At 45.0% G+C, this 25,546-nt stretch overlaps 1 protein-coding gene across 1 annotated transcript; it reads right to left on the bottom strand.

The window, feature by feature from the left end:
* Positions 1-3,762: 3,762 nt before the first annotated feature.
* On the bottom strand, positions 3,763-16,091 carry TACSTD2 (tumor associated calcium signal transducer 2). Its single transcript, XM_081486759.1, has 2 exons — positions 10,893-16,091; positions 3,763-4,259 (listed from the first exon to the last, which is right to left on the bottom strand). The coding sequence occupies exons 1-2, from the start codon at positions 11,846-11,848 to the stop codon at positions 4,232-4,234; spliced, it is 984 nt and encodes a 327-aa protein (XP_081342885.1). The 5' UTR covers positions 11,849-16,091; the 3' UTR covers positions 3,763-4,231.
* Positions 16,092-25,546: the final 9,455 nt, after the last annotated feature.

Raw genomic sequence — 25,546 nt, 5'->3', positions numbered from 1 at the left:
TTCCCCCGGGGGAGCTTGCATTGGACACTATGTATTCAAGTTTAACACACTGATTAATAAGAGCTAACATTTCTGAGCTCTCCCTGTGTGCCAGGCACTAGTCTAAGTGCTTTACATGTTCTAATGCATTTACTTCTCTCACCAACCTGATGAGGAGGTAGGTACGTTGGTTTGGTGGTTTACTTGTTAAATCGTGTCTGACTCTTTGTGACCCCATGGACTATGGCCCATCAGGCTCCTCTCTCCATGAGATTTCCCAGACAAGAATACCTGAAGTGGGTTTCCATTTTCTCCTCCAGGGGATCTTCCCTACCCTTCAGGGATCGAACCTGAGACTCCTGCTTGGCAGGAGGATCCTTTACCATTGAGCCACCTGGGAAGCCCATTATTGTCCCCTTTTTACAAGTAAGGAAATGAAGAACAGAAAGTTTAAGTAATTTGGTCCAAGACCATATGCTGAAAAGAAACTTTGCCAGAAGCTGCACTTGGCAATCTCAGCCTCCTGTGTCCCTCCAACCAGCTCACAGATTAGTCTCTTGAACTGTCTACTCAAAATCTCTCCTTTTTCCCACATAGCTGTCCCCAAAGACCAGACAGCTGGTGGACAAAAACTGTAAGTGTCAGACACTCAGGTCTCTCTTGATCTGGGCCTTTGCTCCCACCAATGCTCCCCTCAACTATCTGTTCAGTAGCCCCCACCTTCTGACTTGGTCTCATCTCCTGGGGCCAGACTGAGCTGCTCCTTTTATCTCCATGCCTGGTTTTGCTCATTCTTGGTTCCTTTGCCAGCTCATCCTCCTCTTTCCTGTCCTGAAGTGCTGAAGTCTTCAGAGGCCTGGAACTAGTTCTGCACCCTTTTCCATCTATCACTTTCCCCTAGCCACTTACATCTGTGATTATAGCTTTTTGTCCTACATACACACTGGTGCTTCCCAAAACCTGTATGCCAGCTTCTCCCAAATCCCTATCTGCTTCCCATACATAATATGTCAGACATCTATATCCAACTCCTGGCTGAACTCAACATATCCAGTGCTGCTGCTGCTGCTGCTGCTAAGTCACTTCAGTCATGTCCGACTCTGTGCGACCCCATAGAGAGCAGCCCACCAGGCTCCCCCATCCCTGGGACTCTCTAGGCAAGAACACTGGAGTGGGTTGCCATTTCCTTCTTCAAAGCATGAAAATGAAAAGTGAAAGTGAGGTCACTCAGTCGTGTCCGACTCTTCACGACCCCATGGACTGCAGCCTACCAGGCTCCTCCTTCCATGGGATTTTCCAGGCAAGAGTACTGGAGTGGGGTGCCATCGCCTTCTCTGCAACATATCCAGTACCACACTCATTATTTTTTTCCCACCGAACACATTCTCTTTCCTAAGTCCTTTATCATGGGTAATGGTATCTCCAACCAGTCATGAAAGCCTGAAACCAGAGAACTGTTGTTGACACCTCCCACTTCCTCACCACCATCAGGTAGACTCCAGCCCCAAATCCTACTGATTTTGTGACCCGAGTGTCCCTCCAATACACTAATTCCTCTCCGTCCCCATCACTATCCTCTACAGTTGCTCTCAGTCTAAACTACCTTCATCTCTCACCTGAGATTCCGATCTTCTACTGGTTCCTTGCCTCTACTCCTGTTCCTTTTCAGTCTATTCTCCAGACTCCAGTCAGAGTGATTTTTTTTAACTGGATTATGTCACATCTGTGTAAATATATGTGTGTGTGTATGTGTGTATGTATATATGTATGTTCAATGATTTTTACTACACTTTTTTTTCCCACTAAATGAATTGCTTACTGAACACATTATGAAGTACATGGTCCTGTGTTACTAATGCAGCTCATGTGTCACTTTGCACAGGAATTTCAGAAGCTTTATATCAAAGGATTTAGACTTTTTTGAACAAGAAATCCACAGGAAGAAATACAATTTACATTGTCACCCAACTCTCCTACCCACCAGAGCATGATACACATACATATAGTAGAAACAAAACATTGATGGAGCCCTACTTATTTTTATTTGAAATGTACGTTTACTTCCTGTGCTTTTCTATCTTCTGTTAGTTTCAAGTATACAACATAGAGATTTGATGTTTGTATATATTGTAAACCTCAGATATGCAGATGACACCACCCTTAAGGCAGAAAGCGAAGAGGAACTAAAGAGTCGCTTGATGAAGGTAAAAGAGGAGAGTGAAAAACCTGGCTTAAAACTCAACATTCAAAAAATGAAGATCATGGCATCCAGTCCCATCACTTCAGGGCAAATAGATGGAGAAACCGTGACAGACTTTGTTTTCTTGGGCTACAAAATCACTGTGGACAGTGACTGCAGCCATGAAATTTAAAAATGCTTCCTCCTTGAAAGAAAAGCTATGACAAACCTAGATAGTGTATTAAAAAGCAGAGCTATTACTTTGCTGACAAAGGTCCGTCTAGTCAAAGCTATGGTTTTTCCAGTAGTCATGTATGGATGTGAAAGTTAGACCATAACGACAGATGATCCCGAAGAACTGATGCTTTTTAACTGTGGTGTTGGAGAAGACTCTTGAGAGTTCCTTGAACAGCAAAGAGAACAAACTAGTCAATCCTAAAGGAAATCAATCCTGAATATTCATTGGAGGAACTGATGCTGAAGCTGAAGCTCCAATCCTTTGGCCACCTGATGGAAAGAGCCAACTCCTTGGAAAAGACTCTGATGATGCTGGAAAAGATTGAAGGCAAGAGGAGAAGGGGATGACAGAGGATGAGATGGTTGGATGGCACCACCGACTCAATGGATATGAGTTTGAGCAAACTCTGGGAGATGGTGAAGGACAGGGAAGCCTGGTGTGCTGCATTCCATGGGGTTGCAAAGAGACACAACTGAGCAACTGAACAACAACAATGTATTGTAAAATTGCTACTCTTGAATGGGGTCAGGATAAGGTGGTGTCAGTAGGAAGGAAGGGAGTCCCTTTTTCTCCACACAAAGGTCCCCACTCACCCATTTGCCAAGCCCTTCACTACAGGGTTAAGTCTAACTAGACAGGAGGCCCATTTCTTCTTATCTGTACAGAGGGCATGCCCTATACGAATTTGCACAAAGTCCAAAATATTCGCTTGAAAGGCCTTTCTTAGTCTGTCCTTGGGGCTTCCCTCAGTGGTAAAGAATCTGTCTCCCAATGCAGGAGACATGAGTTCCATCCCTGGGTCAGGAAGATCCCCTGGAGAAGGAAATGGTAACCCACTCCAGTATTCTTGCCTGAGAGATACCCTGGACAGAGAAGCTGGTGGGCTATAGTTCAAGGGGTTGCAAAAGAGTTGGACACAAGTGAGCCACTAAACAACAAGTCTGTCCTCAGCTCACTTCTCCAGCCTCAAGTAGCACCACCCTTCTCCTTGCTATCTGCATTCTAGGATGCTGGCCTACTCTGAGGTTCTCAGATAAGCCATATTCCCTCTGCTTCAGGACCTTCACACCTACTACTTTCCTTTGCTAAAATCCTTCCTTCCCTGCATAAATCACATCTACCCATATCCTGACTCTTAGATCAAGCATCAATTCCTTAAGGATGTGACTCTCTCTAAGGCAGAGTCAGAACTTCCATATGTGCTGTTTGTCTTCAGAGCACTTATCTCATTTTTCAATTATGCCCTTACCTTTATGATTATATACTTTAAGACTGTCTTGGCCTCTGGACTTTCAGTTCCACTGGTAGGGACTCTACCAGTTGGATTGTTGGTTATAAACAACAGAAATTGATTCTGGCTAAACTCAAGCATAAAAGGAATTTATTGGAGGATTTGGGGTAAATATACAGCATCAGTGGGAAGACTGCAGAACCAGATTCAGAAAATGGTCAGAAAGTAGGTTGGCTGGGTAGTAGGAATACAGCCAGGGGCAAGCAATGGGACAGTCTAATTGGTATGGCCCACTGGTATGCTGCCACTGGACAGTTGACATCTGTGGAGTGGTTGTACAGTTGGCAAAGTTAATGCTGCTGGGACTAATTTGTCAGGTGATGGATGGTTGATGGATGGCTTCATGTCCTCTAGGTCAATGTCCTAGGCAGGAGAGTTCAGTTGACTGAGCCAGGTTACACACACATATTCCATCAGCCAGGAGCTGGACCACCTAGCCTCTCACCAAGACTCACATAATAGGTGTGTTTCCTCATTGAGAAGGTTGCAAGGTTGTCAGGTAAGCAAAAAACAAACACCAGAGGAACTACGTCTATTTAGTGCATCATATACTCCCAAAGCTAGTACAGTATCTGGCAAAAATAAGACAAAAAAAAAATATTTGAGAGAATGAGTGAATGATAAACCTTTAAAATCCTTAAGGACACAGGTCATCCAATCTGGGGTGGTGTCCAGGTAACACTTACAGTTATTCAAGACCTCTTCCCTCCAGTACTGGCCAAACTAGCCTCTTGGTCACACTTACCTTAGTCCTGTTGAGGGGAGATTAGAAGACAAGAGTGCTATGAGCCAGAGTGAATGGATATCATTAGATCCATTAGACAATGTAAATGTGAGGACCAGGGAGGTAAACTACCAGATTCAAGATCACACGGCTAAAAAGAGAGAACCAAGACATCAAGCTTCCTTGCTGACCTAGTTGAATTGACACCTTCTGTATCAAGCTGTGTTTCGATAGCATGTAATAATGTGCTTCCCATCAAAATATCTGGGTGGTTGGAACATTTCCTCCAATGGTACCAACCAACCAGGAAGTTGAGAGTAGTGGGACCAGCAAAGGGGCTGTGATGCTCCAGAGTGGGAGCCATGGATAAGGCTACTGAAAGGTTAAACTGATTTAGTCAAGAGACTCTTGACCCTGTCTGTCCAAGAAGACACGATGTGTTGGTAAGCTGAGTATTCAGACTGTTGCTCTGGGACATTTCTCTTCCCCTCCTTCCCCTCCTGGTATAGCATGGACCTGAGAATTTCCACTGACATTGAGGATATCTTGGCTTGCGGTGGAATCAGGGGACACAGTTCTCCTGAGCTCAGTGCAATTCCTAACACTGAATGAAACTAGGATCCCGTACTCATCCCCACCCTTCTAATAATTCCTTCCTAGAGTTCATCATATAAAGCAGTAATGACACCTCTGATGGTGTTTAGCAATGACAGAGAATGGCTCCAGGAGGGAAATTACAACTGCAAGATGCCCACCAGGATATGCTGTTGATTGTAAAAGAAATGAATTAAGTTCCCAAGTGGTCCCTCAGGGAATTCCCTCTGGGTCCCTGAGAATAAGCTTCTCAACTTGCATCATCACTTTTAGGCGTGGAACATGGTTCTTTACCCTGCAGTATTGTAGAGCATAGTGATAAAAGCACAGACTCTGGGGAAGGTAGCCCTGGATTTACATTCTAGCTGTATTCCTTACCAGCAATGTGATTTCTGGCGAGTCACTTATTAATACCTTGGTTTCCTCAGCACTAAAACAGGAACAACAGAACATATCTTCTGTTCATGGGATTGTTGTGAAATGGATGAGATCATCAGGGTAAAGTTTGTAGGACAGTGTCTGGCACATTATACATGTTCAATAAATGCCAGCCATTGGTATGGTTTCATTTCAACACATATTTCTTGAGAGTCTATTCAGTGCCAGGCATCTTGCATGACCCCATGTGGGGTACAGGAATAATTCTCCCAAGAGTTCATTTTCCTCCTTGTGAAGGCTTTGTTCAAAAAGGGACAAAGCAGAGGGCCACAGGGGAGAGAGCTCTTTTATCACAAAATACAGAATTGCATTCAGGCCTAAAATTTTACAGAGGCAGTAGAGTATAATGGTTAAGAGCATGGGTTTGTGGGGAGCAGGGGATTCATTCTCTGAGGGGTAGACAGAATAATGCCCTTCCCAGTCAAGGTGCCCACAAATTAATCCCCAGGATTTGTGGATATGTCACATTAATGGCAAAAGAGACTTTGCAGATATGATTAGAGACCTTGAGGGAAGACAGTCTTATCCTGGACTATGTGGGTGACCCAACCTAATCACATGGGTCCTCCCAAGTGAGACATTTTTTGTAAAAAGATGGGACAATGGAGAAAGATTCATGTGAAGATTCTACTTGCCATCGCTGGTATTGAAGATGAAGAAAGTGGGGCATGAGGTAAGAAATAGGCTGCTGCTACAAACCGGGGAAAGCACTTGGTTTACAGTCTATGAGAAGAAATCAAACACCTGGGTCCCCTAACTGAAAAGGAACTGAATCCTGCCAATAAACTGAACGAGCAGGAAACAAAATTTCCCCTAGCACCCTCAGAAAGGAATGTAACATGCAGATATCTTGATTTTAGCCTAATGAAACCTGTGTCTTTTCTAGCCTTCTGACCTAGAGAGCTGTAAGGTAATAACTATGTATAAATGTGTACTGTTTAAGCCACTAGATTTGTAATAATATGTTGTAACAGAAGCTAATATACTCTGGCTAGCAAATTTATAAATTCTAGGAGACAGTATAATACATTGGTTAAGAACCTGGATTTAAGGGCCAATGTGCCTGGGCTCTAAACTCAGATATGCCACTTATTAGATGTGTGACCACAGGCAAGTAATTTAACTTTCTGTGTCATTGTTTGTTTTTTGTCTGTTACAGGAATAATAATATGGCCACCAATAATTGTTTAGGTAAAAGATTTGCTAAAATAAAAGACTCTTACAAAGACCCAACAATGACATAATTTGAAAACACAGGCATTTATTTCTTTCTCACATCAGAGTCGGAGGTATCTCACTCAGCTTTGGCAGCCATTTCATACAAACCAGGTAGACTGACTTCACCTCTGTAAACAGGTAACCTCAAAGATTGCTCTCATCTCCCTGAGAGCAGACACCTAGGGACAGAGAAGTCCCTTAGAGAAGTAGGCTGAAAGTGCTGTTTGCATTGCATTGGAGAGTTCAACCATGACTAGTTAGTTATTTCCCTTGGATCTTGAGGGGTCTTGCTATCATTCTATCAAGACTGATCATTTACTAAATATGTACTCAATCTTTTATGTCTAATCTTTAAAACCAAGCATAGTAGACAAGACTCACTGGTTTTACAAACAAGAAAAAAAGAGGTCTGAAAGGCCAGGTAACTTCAAAACCCACACATTTTACACTTGACCAAAGTATCGCTCCCATTTAAGTGATATTAAGAAACTAAAGGAAACCCACTACAATTTAAGAACAGAAATGATAGAGTGAAAATAAACAGGAGACTAGGGAGACAAGTGAAACAGACATTAGACAAGACAGAAGTCAGGGTATTGGAGCTATAGGGTAGCTCAGCCACTATCTGCAAGACTTGAGTAAATCCATTCTCCTCTCTGGGCCTCAGTTTCTTCATCCAGAAAATGGACTCTTGGACTAAACGATCCTCTTTCTAGCTCTGACATTGTGATTCTATTCAAAAAACAGTGAAGCCAAAAGTATGTAAGCAGGTAAAAAGTACGTGATTTAAAGAATTGCTCTGGGAATTCCCTGGTGGTCCAGTGGTTAGGACTCCATGCTCTCACTGCTGAGGGCCTGGGTTCAATCCTTGGTCGGGAAGCTAAGATCTCACAAGCCATGAGGCGGGTCCAAAAAAAATTGCTCCAATTAAGGAAATAGCAAGAGTGAAGACAGCCCTGATGACCAAAACAAGGAAATCAAATGAACCTCCTGCAGGGCTCAGAAGACAAGTTGTGACCTGCAAGGTGAATCATACCTGCTCTTCACATTCCTGTCAAAGGCAGCCCCAGGCCAGAGCTCAAAACAGTAAATGTTAAGTTGGGGCAGGAGGGTGGGGGAGGAATGTGGAGGTGGTGGCTAAACCCCAGGAGAGAGCCAATTCTGGATAGTATAGTCCTGTGACTGACATAAGTGAGCTGAGTACAGAACAGAGTCTGAGGAGCTCTTCCTTGGAAGAAGTGAATAGGAAAGATGTCTCAACCTGCTGGAGCTTCCCAAGTGGCTTAGTGCGTAGAGAATCCATCTGCAATGCAGGAGACACAGGAGACCTGGCTTCGATCCCTGGGTGGGGAAGATCCCCGGAGGAAGAAGTGGCAACCCATTTCTTGCCTGGAAAATCCCATGGACAGAAGAGCCTGGTGGGCTGCCGTCTATGGGGTCGCACAGAGTCAGGCACGACTGAAGCGACTTAGCAGCAGCAGCACACAGGCACTGAACCTGCTTGGTGCCTGGGGTAGAAACCTGGGCTAGAAAGCTGAAACAAGGGTTCTACTCTCTGGCTTTGGCACATGGAGGATGTGTGATCATGAGTCACTCAGCCTCAGCCTCTGTGGACCTCAGTTTTCTGACATGTGAAATGAACATAATCCATGGTGGTTTAGTCGCTAAGTCGTGCCTGACTCTTGTGACCCCATGGACTGTAGCCTGCCAGGTTCCTCTGTCCATGGGATTCTCCAGGCAAGAATACTGGAGTGGGTTGCCAGTTCCTTCTCCAGGGGATCTTCCCAACCCAGGAATCGTTTGTAGGCAGATTCTTTACCGGCTGAGCTACAAGAGACCTAATCTATAAGAGAGGAAAAAATTGAGCACCAAGTTCTAGGCACTCCTATCAATTACCTTCATTTAATTTTTATAATAGAGATTTGTAGTTTTTAGCAGATGAGGAACCTGGAGAGTTAAGTGACTTATTGCCCAGTACAGCAGGATTTGAACCCAGGTTTGTCAACACTTGATTGTCAGTAAGCCAGCGCCTCAGAGATGATACAAGTGAAAGTGCTTCAAGAACCATGAATAAAGTGCAATCAGTGACTCAGCCCAAAATTAATGCAGACATTTAGAAGTTATTCAAAAGCCACATTCTGATGAAGAATGGGGTCACTCAGAACTTTTTCCTTTGTTCAGCCGCCCACTCAATCCTTAATCTGTTTACTTTCTGGGCAGTCAAGTGATAGTTTTCTGAAGTGACCCTTGAAACAATGGCAGTGTGATGCAGTGAAAATACTGGATGAGGAATCAAGAATCTGTCTCATTTCAGCTGGGTCACAGAAACATTAATCTTGAGAAGTCACTCACCCTTTCATCCATAAGATGAGAGGTTAGGATAGAGGTGATTGCCAAGGTCTCTTTAGCTAAGGTATTTCAGTGATGGGGGGAGCTGGGGTGCGGAGGGTGGGTGAGGGGTGGGAAGTTGGCCTGAGCATTGTTTCACTCTCCTTGTTAAGGTTCTCATTCTAACCTCAGGCACGTCAGCTGTCCCTTCCATAGCCAGCCTACATCAGCCTTCTCCCCTTGGTAAGCCCCATTTTCACCTGAAAGGATGTTTGGAGCCTTCTCTTAGCAGGAGTGCTTGCAGGCTTAAGAGACTCTGGGGACCATAAGGTATCATTCTTTCAGCACACACCAGTCACGGCCCCAAGCTGCCCAGGGAGCAGCTTAGAGCTCCCTTATCCCAAATCTTACTGGTGCTTCATTCTTGAGGGGCAGGCATAGACCACAGTGCAAGTCAGAGGAAGAATGTGGGATGTATTCTGGGGAAGAAACTGAGGTCCTGGACCTAGCTATTTGGGGTTGGATGTACCAACCACTCCATCCTTTGTACACGCCCATGGTTGCAGCAACTTCCCAGGAACTGCAGTAACTTGTTTACCACTAGGCTACCCCACAGTGACCTTCTAACACACCCTGCTTCACATAAATAAGCGTGAATGAGTAAAAACAAGAAGATAAATGTGAGACAAGATTTTTTTGCAGCTAAAACGCGGTAAGTTTCTAAAGCACCTAACTAGTAAAACCTTAGGAAAGCAGACTACATGGGCACATGCACACGCATAGCAGAGCACGAGCCCGCTACAGACTGGCTGCAACCATGTGGGAAAGTCACTTAACTCAGAGACAAAGGTAGAGTTCTCTTCTCCAGGGGAGAATTCTCATTTGGTGATAACCTAAGGCTGGTCCCCTTTCCAGACAACACTGGCTGGTTCTAGCCGGTTCCCTCAGACCTACCCTCCTGCAGGGGGTTTCCAAACAACCTTATTTAGAAACACCTGTGTTTACACTTGCCAGCTCAGGGATCTCAGAAACACCAGAGTGGCTATGGGAAAAGGCCTATCCTGCTAAGAAGTGTTAGAATTTGAAGTAAGAAATCTGAGTCATAGGAAATTAGAGCAGTCCCAAATCATATAAATCTGGAGCAAGTTTTCACAAACTCCATCTTTTGGTTTGTGCCTTTTCCATATTTTATTAAATTCATGTTTTTAAAAAAAAAATCACAACAGCATTATCAAAGACAACCTATGTACAAACATTTTACAAAAGAAACATTACTAGTACCAGCTGTAATAAGGGCAAGTTGAAGAACAGATGCTGAGTTTCTGGGCCAAAGTCTGCCCTCAAATAAAGATATCTAAAATGTGTGCAGGCAGCTCAGTCAGGCTTCTTTCCCGGTGACAAGCACGTGTGGTCGGTAATACAAACGATGGGAAATGAAGATACAACATGGGCCCAATTAGCGAACTCCTCATCAGGAAGGCCATGATACAAGTGGAGCTAATGAAATAACTTAAACCCAAGACAGCAGCTGTTTCCCAGCTAAAAGCGTTTAAGCCTTCAGCATGGATTTCCGCACTTGTAAACCAGGCTGGGTAGTCATACAGACACTTGATTCTTATACATAACCCTATGCCAAACTTCCCTTAACTCTTGGAGTCAGGTTTCTGGTTGGACCGAAAGGTAAGGAATTTTAGAAATGCTTTCTTCAGGACAGAAGTCGGAAAGCGAGGTGACCCTGAGAACAGGATCTATTAAATACGGTGGCGGTTGGGGGAGGCAGGAATGTGAGAGGAGAAATATCTCCTGGGCGGGCCAAGAGTCAAGAAGGGTGACTGACTCACTTGGGTCTGGAACCTTGCTGAAATCCGATACCCCACCCCACCCCAGCCCCGCCGGTACCTACAAGCTCGGTTTCTGTCTCATCTCCCCCAGTTCCTTGATCTCCACCTTCTTGTACTTTCCCGACTTCCTCCGATTGGTGATCACCAGGACGGCCACGCCGGCGGCCACCGCCACCACGACCACCACGATGACGGCGATGAGGCCGCTGGTGAGGCGCTTCATGGAGAACTGGGGGGGCTTCTCGTCCAGGTAGTAGATGAGCATCTGCTCCAGGACCAGGGGGTGTCCGCCCACGCGCAAGTTGAGGTCTCGGGGGCCTAGGAACAGCGACTCGCCCTTGACGTCCCTCTCGAAGTAGTACGCGGCGTCGCCGATGTCCACCTCGCCGGCGACCTTCTGCGACGAGTTCTGGCGCAGCTCGATCTGGATGGTGGGGTGCTCGTAGTGCACGGCCTTCACGAACTTGGGCTGCAGCAGGTAGCGCTGCTGGAAGAGCTGCCGCAGCTCGGCGTCCAGGTCCGAGTGGTTGAAGGCGGGGGCTTCCGGGCGGTGGCGCAGGTCAATGAGGATGTGGTAGGTGCGCACCAGCTCGTCGCACTGCAGGTTCAGGTCGCCCTTGTCGGTGCGGCGCACGCCCACCGAGTTCACGCACCAGCACACCGAGGTCTGGTTGCACTGGCGCGCCTTGAAGCGCCCCTGCTGGTCGCAGTCGGGGTCGTACAGGCCGTCGTTATCCACGAGCGCGTGCTCGCTCGGCCGCACCAGCGCGCGGCCGCTGTGGGAGGCGCGCATGCGCGCCTTGAGCAGCAGGCACTTGGATGTGAGCGTGGAACAGTTGACCGCCTGGTTCGAGCCGAGCACGCGGCACTGGCAGCGGCCGCTCGGGTCGCGCTCGTCGCACACGGTCATCTTGTTGGTGGGACACACGCACTGGCTCTGCGCGGCCGCGTGGCCGATCACCGCCGCCAGCATCAGGAGCCACGGCGACGGCAGCGCGAGGCCCGGGCCCCGGGCCATGGTGGGGCGGAGGAGCGAGGACCGGGCGCGGGCTGGCGAGGGCTGAAGACTCCGCTGGGCTCCGGCTCCGGCGTGTGGGATGGTATCCAGGCGTCTGCCGCCCGCCGCTCCCTCCAGCTCTTATACTCCGCCGGACCTGCCGGGCTGGTTTGGCCGCCGACTCACCCGCTGGTATTTGGGTGACAGATTCCCCGCCCGCCCCTTCCCGGGTTCTCGTCCCCGTCCCACTAAAGGCTCAGCCGGCCCTGCGCCGCCCGCGATAGGATCAGGGAGGCGGAGGCTGTCCCGTCTCCTCTGGACCGAAAGCCTGGGAAAGAAAAACCGATACTCGGCTGAGGGCGGGGGACGGGGTACCGCCCCCGGCCCGCCCGGCCCCACCCGAGAGAAGGGACCCGCCCTAGGCGCAGCCTCCAGCCGAGGACCTTGGGCGTCCAGGCAGCTGTCCGCGGCTGGAGTTCTCAGAAATTGTATTGAGAAGGATGGCGTGGGACTGTCAGGTTTTGTTCCAGCCGTTGTCCCTCCCAGCTTTAAGTTCTTTCACTTCCTCACTTCTTTTCTCAGTCCCTTGCTTGTGTGCTAAGTCGCTTCAGTCGCGTCCTACTCTTTGCAACTCTGTAGACTGGAGCCCACCAGGCTCCTCTGTCCATGGGATTCTCCAGGCAAGAATACTGGAGTGGGTTGCCATCCCTTCTCCAGGGGTTCTTCCCCACCCAGTGATCGAACCCCCTTAAGTCTTACAGTTCCCTTAATAGCATGGATTTATATAATTTACAGTACACAAACATTATCTCATCCTCACGTCAGGTCCTGACGGGTATTCACTGTCTATCAGACCCATTCCATAGGTGGTGTAGGTGAGGCTTAGAGAATTTAAAGTCGCCGGGCCAGCAGTTTCCTCAGATTCCTTGGAGATGCCTTTGCAACTCTGCCTGGCTGTTCTGAGACCTTAAATAAGTGCTTATGGAAATAGTGGTGCCGAATCTGAAGGAAGGTTTAGAAACAGGTCTGTTTCTATATCACAGTTAAAAGCCAAGTGTCCGGGTGGCCAGGATATTAGAAGTTCTGTTAAACACTTTCCCCTCTCTCCTTCAAACACGGCAAACTGGGAATATTTATGCACGTACTCAATATAGGGAAATGAAAAGGAACACATTCAAAGAACCAGCAAGACTATAAGGAGTTCCTTGTACAATTTGATTCTAAAAGAGCAAATCATTGTTTTTCTTTCACTATGCCCCATGTAACTAGCTGAACCACTGCAAATAATGAACGAATGGAGCTTGTGGGAAATTACTTGTCTGCTTCTGTGTGGCTACTGGGATGGGATGGAAGAGTTGCCATCTCTTTTTTGAATCATTGAGAAAGTTCAGGATTTCAAAGCTGTGGTAAAATTAACAATGATTAGCAAGCTATAATTATTCCCGGCTCCTCCTGTCAGAGCACATTTTATATGCTCAGCATTTAAAGAACACCAGCAGTGGTTCAGGGTGTTGTTTAACACATGAAAGCCAGTCAGGTTTCTACCCCATTAATTTTCTAGCAATTCCTGAGGCGGGTAGGTGGATATATATTATTCTGCCTTTACAGGCAGCGAAAGCAGAAACGTGGGGCATTCTGCTCTCTACTCCCACTGTGTCTATTTAGGTTCTTGAACCAGGAGCCTCCTCAGTTTTCCCCTCCCCAACACCCAGTCCACCCTGAACAAGAGAAGGCTTTCTACATCACAAATCTGTGCCCATCTTCTCTCTGCTGAGAATCTTTCATGCAGACTGGGAGGTGCCCTTGGCTCTTAGGATGAAACTCATACTTCTTAAGTTAGCACACAAGATCATATGTGATTTTGGCCGTATTTCTTAAGTTATATAACTTCTCTGTGCCTTAGTTTCCTATCCTCATCTGTAAATAAAATGGGATAATGAAAGTATCAAGCTAACAAGACAGGTGTGAGAATTAATGTAAATAAGCCTAAATAAACCACTTAGGACAGCATGTGTTCTAATAGTATCCAAACTTGGTAATAGTATCCAAACTTGGTAAGCGTAGACAGGTGTTAGCTATCTATGGTCACGGTCACCACCATCACCATCTTTATCTTGCTTCGTCTTGCCTCTCCAGGCTTCATCATATTTTCAAACCTTTGTGAAGTCATCTACCTGGACTCTCCACTCCTTCACCTGTTTTGTGGATAATTTTTTTTTTACACTCAGCTCTTGGGTCACCTCCAGGAAGCCTTCCCTGGTTGATCTTCTTGTTGCAGTCAGGATGATGCCTGTGCTTTCTCTGGGCTTTCCTAATTCCTCTGACACCAGAATGACAACATCAACTTTTCTGGGCTTGGTGATCCCCCCGCTAAAATGGAGATAATAGCAATTCTCTACTTCATAAATCATCCTGAGGATCCAGTGTAAATAGATGAGATGGTAGATGCCAAAGCTTTATAAGCTATAAGACACTATAAAAATAGTAGGTTGCCTTTTTAGTATTTAAATATCTATCTTCTCACTCTTCCAACTACTGACTAGGTAGCCACAATCCCCTGTAACTGAAAGCCACCTGCTTGATATTCCAATGGGTCCCATACTGGCAAAAGGAAAGCTGACGGGGAAAGGGTCTCAGAGCTGAGGAATGTATACAATGGTGTCTACTTAGCTAGAACAGCCCCGGTGCCTGGGCCATATTTGGGCTAGTGCTTCATCTCCAACCCTGGTGGCTCAGAGGTTAAAGCGTCTGCCTCCAATGCGGGAGACCTGGGTTCGATCCCTGGGTCGGGAAGATCCCCTGGAGAAGGAAATGGCAAACCACTCCAGTATTCTTGCCTGGAGAATCATGGACGAAGGAGCCTGGTAGGCTACAGTCCACGGGGTCGCAAAGAGTCAGACACGACTGAGCGACTTCCCTTTCCCTTTCCCTTTCGTCTCCAAACCTCTGGCTTTTCCAGCCGTGTTACATGTTGGAAAGAAAGGAATAAATGGGAGTCCATCCTCAGTAACTTCTATGGAAGATGGAGAGAAGCAAAACTGACTCGTCCCCCTGTCCTATTCCCCACCCCACCCCCCACACCTCCCTCCACACACACTTTCTTAAATTCTGTGGTTCTGGCAGGTTTTTCCTAACAGGCACACAAATACCAAGATGGGTTTATTAAGAGAAGCCCCAGCTCTGATACCCCTTCTTTCTTTGCTTCCCACCTAGGTCTGCAAAATACTGTGTGCTAGCTTTCGTTCTGTTTTTTCTTTTTTAATTTTTAAATGCTTAACAAAAGGGTTCTATGAATTCAGGATTCACAAGAGTATATCAGGGCAGGAACCACATCTGAGCACTGTAGCCCCTGCGCCAGCATGTGTTAGGTATTCAGTAATATATTTATTGGCTTAATTAATGTTGAGTTGTGCCCAGAGTATTGTAGTATCAACATATACTCCTAGAAATGTTCCTGTTGACCATTTCAGTATTTCCCTTCTGGGCCAATTCTCATCACCTACCCCAGCCACAAACCTCTATCCCCACCATAACCCACCTTCCTAGCACCTCATTTCAAGGAAGACCAGGTAATGATACCTGAGTGTTACTTATGCTCTTATCCCAGGCTTTTAATACACTTCCCTGGTGGCTCAGATGGCAAGGAGTCTGCCTGCAGTGTGGGAGACCCGGGTTCCATCCCTTTGGGAAGATTCCCTGGAGAAGGAAGTGGCAACCCACTCCAGTTTTCTTGCCTGGAAAATCCCATGGACGGAGGAACGTGGCAGGCCCCAGTCCATGGGGTCACACAGAGTTGGACACGACTGAGCAGCTTCACTTTCAGGCTTTTAATAACTGTAGAAAGGAAGGTTGTAGTCTGATGAGGGTTAGAATAGACAAGGATTCTGGAGGCAATCAGTGTAGTATGGTTGAAAGAAAATGAGCTTTGGCTCTAGTAAGCCTGTGCCTCCAATTCTGGTTTTATATCACTGACTGTCTGTGTGCTACTTCACCTCCCTGAGTCTCAATTTCTTTAGTTATAAAATGGGGATAATAATGCCTGCATTTCCCCAACATCTGGGAAAAGGGTGATTTCCCATCTTATTATTGAGAACATGCTTTCCCCCCCCCACTGAACTTCATACTTCATCTATTCTTGTACTCTGTTTTCTAATCTGTTGTTGATGTTCTGGTTTTCCTTGTTATTAGACCAATACCAACACATCAGTTTTATATTCAAGGAGGTGATTCACAAAAACAAAACACAAAAATTAAAGTGTGTTTGATTAATAAAATACTTACCATCCATAATTATTTTAATGATTTAAGATAAAGAATATAAAAAAAAACCCCAACAGAGTGTTTAGCATATCCTAGGTGGAATTAATCTTAGCTATTATTATCAGCCCTCTCAGGAATGTGAGGATGCTTTGAGATCATAAAAGCACAAAGCTGGTGATTGTGCGGATTGATGACAGGACCGTCCATGGAGCTGAGTGTTAGGGAGGGGAGCTACCCAAGAACCTTTATCATTCCCCCGCCCCCACCAGATGCAGGAATATGGAGAGTATCTAGAGAGGATCTAGAGTGTGTTAGCATTTCTACTCCCATTTTCTGTTGGAATACCTACAACACCCTAGGGGTAGGTAGAGAAGATATTATTATCCTCATTTTACTGATGTGGGAACAGAGACCTGTGGAGGGGAAGAGGGCTTGTTCATGGTCACATGCTTATAGGTAGAGAGGCCAGGTCTAGCATCCAGGTCTCCTGACTACAGATGTACATGTCAATTAATTAAGATGGAAGGGAATTGAAAGCATGAAGGGGTTAGAATCCCATCTCATGTTCCTTGGGTTGTCTTTTATTATTTTTCTTTCCCTTAATTATACAAACACTTGTTAGAAAGTTCTGGTTTTGTGAAGAGCACAAAATAGCTGTTAAAATTGTATAGGGCACACCAGTGAGCTCACACCTGGAAACGCTAGGGCTTAGGCCACTAATCACTCGTTCCTCCCACACTAGAGTGAAAGTGGTCCCTGATGTCTCTGCTTTGCTGAAAAAGCAGCCTCCATTTGAATTCTGGGCTGCCAGGCTACGAGCAGGTGCTTCACCTTGTTTTTTTCCTTATAGAACAGGGATAATGGTTACGTCTTAGAGACGTGAGGATTCAGTGGTGTAATGTCTGTGGAGCTGCCGAGCGCCACGCTGGGAAAAGCCGTCACTCTTCTTGCTGGCCTGACCAGGGTCAGCTTTAGGTTCCGTAAGGAGCAGCCATTGAAATGGTGGACAGTGCCTGAAGGGTGGTCAGGGTTCCTCTTCTTCCTCCGAGGGAGCTTGGAGTCCTAGAAGAATCGAGTGGTCCTGCCAGCCAGAATGCAGAAACTACAGAGAGAAGGTGGCTGTGATGATCATTGGGTAGAAAGAGGACAGAGGCTCCAAGAGACAAACCATAGAAAGAACGGGAAGTCATCCCAGGGGTTGGGGACAAGGTGCAGAGAATCAAATAGACAAGAGATACAGGACTCTATCTTCAATGCTTCATTTCTTTAAAAATGCAACTCAAGTACTGCAGACTATTAGAATTCAAAAGAGCCAGGCAGTGGGAACTCTGTATTTTCTTGTTTGCTATTGTGAAAATGTTTATAATAAAAAATTTTAAATCTAGTTAATCCCTCAAATTAAGTTTTGGAGGAAATATTTGGAGTAAAGTTTTCTGATTTTGCTTCTACTTGGTTTTTTTTTTCCATTTCCATAGTTTTTCTTATTAATTGGAACTGGCACTTATTTATCACCAACCTTGTGTCAGGCACTTTATAAATAAATTCCGTATAATCCCCCCAACAAGTCTATGAACTATTCTTGTCCCCATTCATCTGATCAGGAAGCTGACACTTAAGGTCACTCAGCGAGAAATCAATATGGGAGGGGTTTGAACATGATCTGCACTTTTCCATGGCACAGTTTGGCCTCTTTCTGAAGTCTTGAACGAGTGAGAGTAGTTTGAAGATGTTGGGGTAGCGAACTGGGTGTGTTTTGGGACCCAGCTGCCTAGGGAATGGAATCTGATTTCTCACTTTTCTGGCAAGACAACATATTTCTCTGCATGTGCTCATCTGGGTGGGGCTTAACTCCTTTTTTTAAAAGAGTGGTTGGCTATGACGTCTATGGTTCTGCTTGGTTTTTGACTGCCTTCTCACCCGAAAACTTGTGTCACGGTCATTTCCGTGTCTGCTACTCACCATTTTCTTTTCATGGTCTTGTCGTGATCACCGTGCCACAAATTGCAAACCCTAAGTGGCTCCCCTCTCATTCTGGTCTCTTCTTCTAGAGGTAGCTGACTTCTTCCCCCAGGGCTTTGGGACTGGAGAAAAGCCACCTAGTAACTTTGTTTTTTTTAATTGGAATGTAATTGCTTTACAATGTTGTTTTAGTTTCTGCTGTACAATGAAGTGAATCAGCTATGTATATACATATATCCCCTTCCTCTTGGATCTCCCTCCTACCCCTCCCAGCCCCCATCCATCCCACCTATCTAGATCTTCACAGGGCACTGACCTGAGGTTCCTGTGCTTTATAGCATGTTCCCACTAGCTGTTTCACACGTTGTTTGTATATATGTCAGTCACAGTTTCCCAATTCATCCCTCCCTCCCCTTCCCACCCAGTGTTGATTCTCTATGTCTTCATCTGTGTTCCTGCCTTGCAAATAGGTTCATCTCTACTATTTTCCCAGATTCCACACATATGTATCAATATAAGATATTTGTTTTTCTCCTTCTGACTTACTTCACTCTGTATGACAGTCTAGGTTCATCCGTATCTCTCCAAATGACCCTATTCTGTCCCTTTAGTGGCTGAGTAATAGTCTCTTGTATATATGTATCACATCTTCTTTATCCATCATCTGTCATTTAGGTTGCCTCCATGTCCTGGCTGTTGTAAATAGTGCTGCTGTGAACACAGGGCTGCATGTGTCCTTTTGAATTATGGTTTTCTCAAGGTATGTGCCCAGTAGTAAAATTGCTGGGTCATATGGTTGTTCTATGTTTAGTAACTGCGTAGTTAATCTCACCGGCTTTCGAGTGCATCAGTTTCCGGAGAGACTTGGCAACAAATGAAGAGAGATTGGGCAATGTTGTCACCACATTCCCCAGGCAGCCAGGTTTCCCAGACCCCACGTTTATGAATCACGGTGTTGACGTTTCCTTTCCTTGAGCTGGCCAGGTGATGTGTGATGTGTGATTCCTCACAGAGGGGAGTGCAGGTGTATGCTGTTTCTTAGCACTTCTAGCTGTTCTGGAGGTGGGGGCAGGTGGTTCGAGGTCTCACCCCCACACTAACCTGCTTCTCTGGGCAGGCCTGGTCCAAGTGATGCTTCTTAGAATTACTGAAAAGGATTTCAGAGGTCATTTATCCCAGTCTCCCACCCAAAGAGAGAAATCTCTTCTCCAAATCCCAAACAGGTGCTTAAGCATTACCTGGGCTGGTGAATCATCCATTCTCCCCCACAAGACAACTCATTCCAGCCCTGAGAATCTTTATGAGAAAGTTCCTCATCATATTTAGGAAAATTCTATGCCTCTGTAGTTTTCACAGACTGATCCAAATTTCAATTCTCAGAGCACTACAGAGTAAATGATTTTCACCCTCCACTTCATGGTTCCTCAGGTATGTATTTGAAGCCAGCTCTTCTGTCCCCCAGTTCTCCTCCTGTCTCTTTCTGCCTCTTCCCTTGCCTTTGTCTAGGAGAGACATCCCTCCTCCCTCATCCTTGCCTCTGTGCCAGCCTCACCCCCTGGGTTGTGATGCTTCCATCAGTGGTCCAGTTCAGCAAATGATGTCATGTAACTGGGTTGCTGCCAGCAGAGGATCCCTGGGAAGCTGTGCGGAGGGCTTGTTCCTATTGTCTAACCTCTCTACTTCTTTGATTAGGAAGGTGGGTGTAATTCAAACTGTCCCTTACTCAGCTACCAATTTCCTCTTTTCTAGGAACACATGATTTCTGGGCAGTGTTTATAATATCGGCAATTTATTGAGAGGCTGTCATGGTCAGCTTCTCAACATGTGTTATCTTTACCCTTGCAACATCTAAATGAGGTACGTTCTGTTATTCTTACTTATGAAAACTCAAGCAAAAGGTCACTTTCCCAAGAATACATAAACAATAAATGGCAAAGCCGGAATTCACATCCTTCTGGCTCTGAGATTATGCACTTTGTGTTACACCGAGCTGCTATAGAGCATGTGAATTTCCCAAACCCACAGGTTTTCAACTCCACCACACTTAATGTATAGGTTCAGACTACATCCCGACCTCTTGTTCTTCTACAGCTGCCAAATGAAGGCATCAAAATCGTCTCTCAGGTACTCCCCTGGGTGTCCAGTGCTTAAGACTTTGCCTTCCAATGCAGGGGGTGTGAGTTCAACCCCTGATTTGGCAGCTAAGATCCCACATGCCTCGGGGCCAAAAAACCAAAACATGAAACAGAAGTAATGTTATAACAAATTCAATAAAAAATGATCCACATTTAAAAAAATCCTTAAACAAAAAAGGTTGTCCGTCAACTGAATCCAAGTAATGATATGGCTTTGATTTTATCCAACAGCAGATAATTTTTCGCTCTGACATCTTGGCTGAACTCACCCTTTTAGAAAAACAGATAAGACATTATCAGTACTGTGCAGGTGAATAAAGTCCAGCCTAGAGCATGTTGGTGGCCAAAGCTAGAGAGTAGGACAGAACCTTCTGCTCTTCCTAGCAGTAGATGCTCTTCTTGGCTCTTGTGCTGGCCTTTCTACAGCTTCAAGTACCCAGTCTTTTCTGTTGTCTGTACTTCTGCTCCTCCCTGCCTATTTGTCTTTTTTAAAAAATTTTTAATTGAAATGTAGTTGACATGAATATTATGTTAGTTTCAACTATATTACATAATGATTTTACATTTGCATACATAATGAAATGATCACCATGATAAATCTAGTAATCTGTCCCCAAACAAAGTTATTATAGTATTATTTCTTATGCCGTATATTATATCCCCATGACTTAGTATATAAGTGGAGGTTTGTACCACTTAATCCCATGTATCTATTTTATTCACTTGGCCCCCTACCCCACTTCTGGCAATGGCTTGCTTATTCTCTGATTCTATGAGTCCATTTTCACTGGGTTTTCTGTTTTGTTTTATTTTATTGTAATTTTTTTTGGCTGTGCAGGTGGGATCTTAGTTTCTGGACCAGGGATTGAACCCTGCGTTGGGAACATAGACTCTTAACTATTGGACTTCCAGGGAAGTCCTTGTTTTTTTAAGATATTTTTAGATTCCACAAAAGTGAGGACATGCAGTTTTGTCTTTCTCTGTGTGACTTGTTTCATTTAGTATAACACCCATCAGTTCCATCTATGTTGTTAACAATGGCAAGATTTCATTCTTTTTATGGCTGAGTAATATTCCATTGTGTATATACATATATTTATATAAAACATTTTCTTTATCCATTCATCTATTGATGGACACTTAGGTTGCCTCTATATCTTGGCTATTGTAAATAATGCAATGAACATTGGAATACATATCTTTTTAATAGTGTTTTTGTTTTCTTTGGGTAAATAACCAGAAGTAAAACTATTGGATTATGTCGTAGTTATGTTTTTAATTTTTTGAGGTGGCTCCATTTGGCTTTCCATAGTGGCTGTACCAATGTAAAATCCCACTAACAGTGCACAGGGTCTCTTTCCTTCACATCCTTGCCAACAATTGTCATCTTTTTGTCAGTATCCATTCTGACTGATGTGAAGTGATATCTCATTGTGATTTTGATTTGAATTTCCCTGATGCCAGTGATATGGAGCGTCTTTCCATGTATTAGTTGACCATTTGTATATCTTCTTTGTAAAAATATCTATTCAGATTCTCTGCCCGTTTTTCAAAAGTTTTATGTTGACTTTCTTTGTATATTTTGGGTATTAACCCCTTATCAGGGGATGTATCATTTGCAAATGTCTGTCCCAGGCGCTGAGTGTGCTCTCAGCAGTTGTGAGTCACTAGACTCACACCAGGGACGGAAGTAGAGGCGAGGAGGAGTGGGACAAGGGAAAAGTTCAGAAGTTGAAGGAGAAAGTACAGGCAGGACAGAGGAGATCTCGTTGTTCTCTAGTGTGGGGAGGTATGGGTCCAAGACAAAGGGCCAGAAAGCCCTCATTGTTCCTCTGGCCTAAGTAGGATGCAAGAAATTGGACTCATTTCTTTGGATTAATGTGGGAAGTCCTGGCTCTGTCAGCTAAACTTCAGCTATAACCTTTCAAATCATGACTGATGGGAAAATGAGGTCTGCCCTCAACAGCTTCTCCAAGAACACGGAGTCTGCTAATTAGGAGGCAACTGGGAGCCAACAGAACCAACCTGCTCAGGACCTGGCACCTCCTTTTCCCACCCATGTGACTGGTTTCCTGTACATCCATTCACCATCCATTCAGCCAGTCAGCCATCATTAATTCATTCCCAACCCTTTGAGTACCCACCATGTACCATCCCTGTACCAGGCTGGCAGGATAAAAGACAAATAGCAGCTAACCCCTGACTCTTAGGAGCTCACAGTCCACACAGTTGTGGCTGCCAAGCAGGGGCTCAATGCAAATGTATTGAATAAATATCACAGAAACATATGAATAATTACAATAAAGGATTATATAGCACAGTTCCTGTCCTTCCCACTTATATGGATTATGCACCTAGAATTGCTGAATACAGTAGAAAAACCTAACTTTCCCTTAAGTTTGTATGCTTTTCCCTCTCTCTCTCTCTCTCTTTGACTGTGCTGAATAGCTTGTGGGATCTTAGTTCCCAGATCAGGGATCAAACACGACCTGCAGTAGTGGAAATGCCAAGTCCAAACCTAACCACTGTAACAGCAAGGAATTCCCACTTTTCTCATTTTTGTCAATGATGAGCATGTAATGCTTTGAGGGTAAGGATAAAAACAATCTAATAGATAATATTTGCATTAAAATGGCACCTGAAATAAATAGCATTTGGTCATAAAAGACAACCTAAAGAGATAACATTTGAGGCACAAAAATGACAACCCAAATTAGAAACATCAAAGGATGTTAAAGTTGGAAGTGAGTTTCCAAGACAGCTAGTCCAGTAGTTCTAATCTATTTTGAATTGTGGAGTCCCACGTCTGAGAAAAGTGGTGGGTTTTCTCCTCAAATAAATACAGCTATGCACAGAGGCATAAACACTAAACTTGTAGTTTCCAGTGGAGGCCACAGAGTCCCTGAATTCATTCGTCTCAAGGACTCTTCCATTCCCAATTTAGAATTTCTGTAGAGTTCAGTGCCTTCACCTCATTTAACAGACATAGTGGAATGATTTCTTCAAGCTCACAGTGCCAGTTAGTGAAAACATCAGGCAGTTTGATTTTGAGAAAGAACTTAAAAACCAGCTGCCTGGGTTCAAATACCGACTTCACCATGTAGAAAGGGAATGTTGCCTGCCATTCTAGTAAACAATGAATGTTTGTCCCTGCACCCTACTCCCCATCAAGCCACCAGCTATTGCAGCCGCCCTCCCACACACACCCACGGTGCACCCCGAGGGGAATTCAGGATGGGGAAAAACAGGAAGCAGTCTGTGCCATGGGTACTGGCCCTTGATAGTTAAGATGCATAAATTATACCTATGAAATTATTTCAACAAGCCCAGATTCTTACTGAACATCTTCCCATATGCAGAAAAGCACTGAAATCATTCATTTGAGGTTCTGGGGTTTGGTTTTTGTTTTTTTTTTTTTGTGGTTAATCTTTTGATGTTCAACTACTTGTTTCGGATTTGTGTTTTTTTATTGTTTGTTTTTCTTTCCCAGTAAAAATTCCTATATATCCTAACTCTTCCCTTACCTTTTTGAAACAGTTCCTCAGAGCTATCTGAGAGGCTGTCTGCCAAGCTACAGTCTTCATTAAGATTCCCAAATAAAATTTAACTCTCAGCTTTTAGATTGAGCATTTTTTTGGCTACTTGACTTTCAGTAAACCGCTTTACTTCTCTATGCCTCTGTTTTCTTATCTGTAAAATGGGGATAATAGGAACCTACTTCATAAGGTTATTGTGAGGACCAAGAGTTCATCCAAGTTAAAATTTTGAGCTGGGGTGAGAAAACTGTTTATGTAAAAGGCTAGATGTTAAGTATTTTAGGCTTTGTGGGCTGAGGAGCAAAATTCAAGGCTATTTTGGAGACATTTGTAGAATTATTTAGGCTTCCCTGGTGGCTCGGACAGTAAAGAATCTGCCTGCAATGCAGGAGATGTAGGAGACCTGGGTTCAATCCCTGGGTTGGGAAGATCCCCCGGAGGAGGGCATGGCAACCCACTCCAGTATTCTTGCCTGGAGAAAATCCCCATGGACAGAGGAGCCTGGTGGGCTACAGTCCATGGGGTGGCAAAGAGTCAGACACCACTGAGCGACTAAGCACAGCACAGTGTGCTGGTAGATGTGTAGCAACAAGTTCTCCAGAAAAAGAGGAGCATAATATGCAGCATTTGGTTATTTTCTTGTTGAAAATACTCTCCTCATGACTAATTTCAAGCTACCAACCTGGCATGATAGAACACTGATTGAGAAAGATGCACACGATGGCTCTTGCAAGCTGGTGCAAGCCAGCTGCCACACAGCACCACGTAGACACTGAACAGGTAAGTGTCTTGAAAGCCAAGAAGTGGGTGGAGAGTGATGGAGGGCTGGCTCTTTTAGACAGGCTGTTCAGGGCAGCCTTTTCTGAGGAGGTGAGATTGGACTGGAGACCTCAATGAAATGAGGAAGCCAGTCATTTAGTGAATTTTTAGGAAATGAGAATCCCAGGCAGAGGGAACAGCATATGCAAAGGCTCTGAGTCAGGACCATGTTTGGGCTGCTGGGGCAATGCTGAGAAGTCTAGTCTGCAGGGAGCACTGGTTTTATGGGAGCTCATAGAAGGGATGCTTGACTCCAACAGGTACATGGGACAGTAGTAGAAGGAGAGAGTTGGGGTCAGTCTTCTTGGAGAAGGTGACTTTGAAGGGAATCTTAAAATTAGGAGTAGGGACTTACCTGGCAATCCAGTGGTTAAGACTCTGCACTTCCAATGCAGGGAGTGTGAGTTCGGTCCCTAATCAGGGAACTGAGATCCCACATGCCACGTGGTGTGGCCCAAAATTTTTTTAAAAAATTAGGAGTAATTGTTACCTGAAAGGTGGAGATTTGGGCAGAGGTGCAAAGAGAAGGGAGTTGTGGGGTGAAATAACGGTGTAGACCAAGGCACTGAGCTACTGAAGTGGGGAACGGAAAAGTATGACTGTGGGGTTCAGAGTACAGCCAAGGCTGCACAGGTAAGTGAGAGCCACATCACAGAGGGCGTTGGGCTAATGACAGTTTTCCACTTGGGTAAAGATGTAGATGCACTCTTAATTTGGAGAGATCACTAAGGCTGGCGTTTATGAAGGATACATTTGATGGGGAGACAGGAGCTCTGAAAGCTCCCAGTGCAGAATAAAGAGGATGAGGGCCTGATTTAGGACAGAGAGGAAGGGATGGATCTGAAACAGCAACCTCACATCTCTTTCATGATTTACACTAATGACTTTGGAGCGTGCCATCTTTCGACGTCTTCACAACAGCCGTGAGAGGGTGGGACACATGGGGTGGTGAGTTAAAGATGGTGGCCTGTCTTTCACACCCCTCCCCATCTCTTCCGCTTGCATCTGGG

The sequence above is a fragment of the Giraffa tippelskirchi genome, chromosome 5 (assembly GCF_054371585.1).
Source record: "Giraffa tippelskirchi isolate mGirTip1 chromosome 5, T2T-mGirTip1v1.2.pri, whole genome shotgun sequence".
Taxonomy (NCBI): Eukaryota; Metazoa; Chordata; class Mammalia; order Artiodactyla; family Giraffidae; genus Giraffa; species Giraffa tippelskirchi.
The sequence above is the reverse complement of the archived record's forward strand: the minus strand, read 5'-3'. Positions and strand labels throughout refer to the sequence as shown.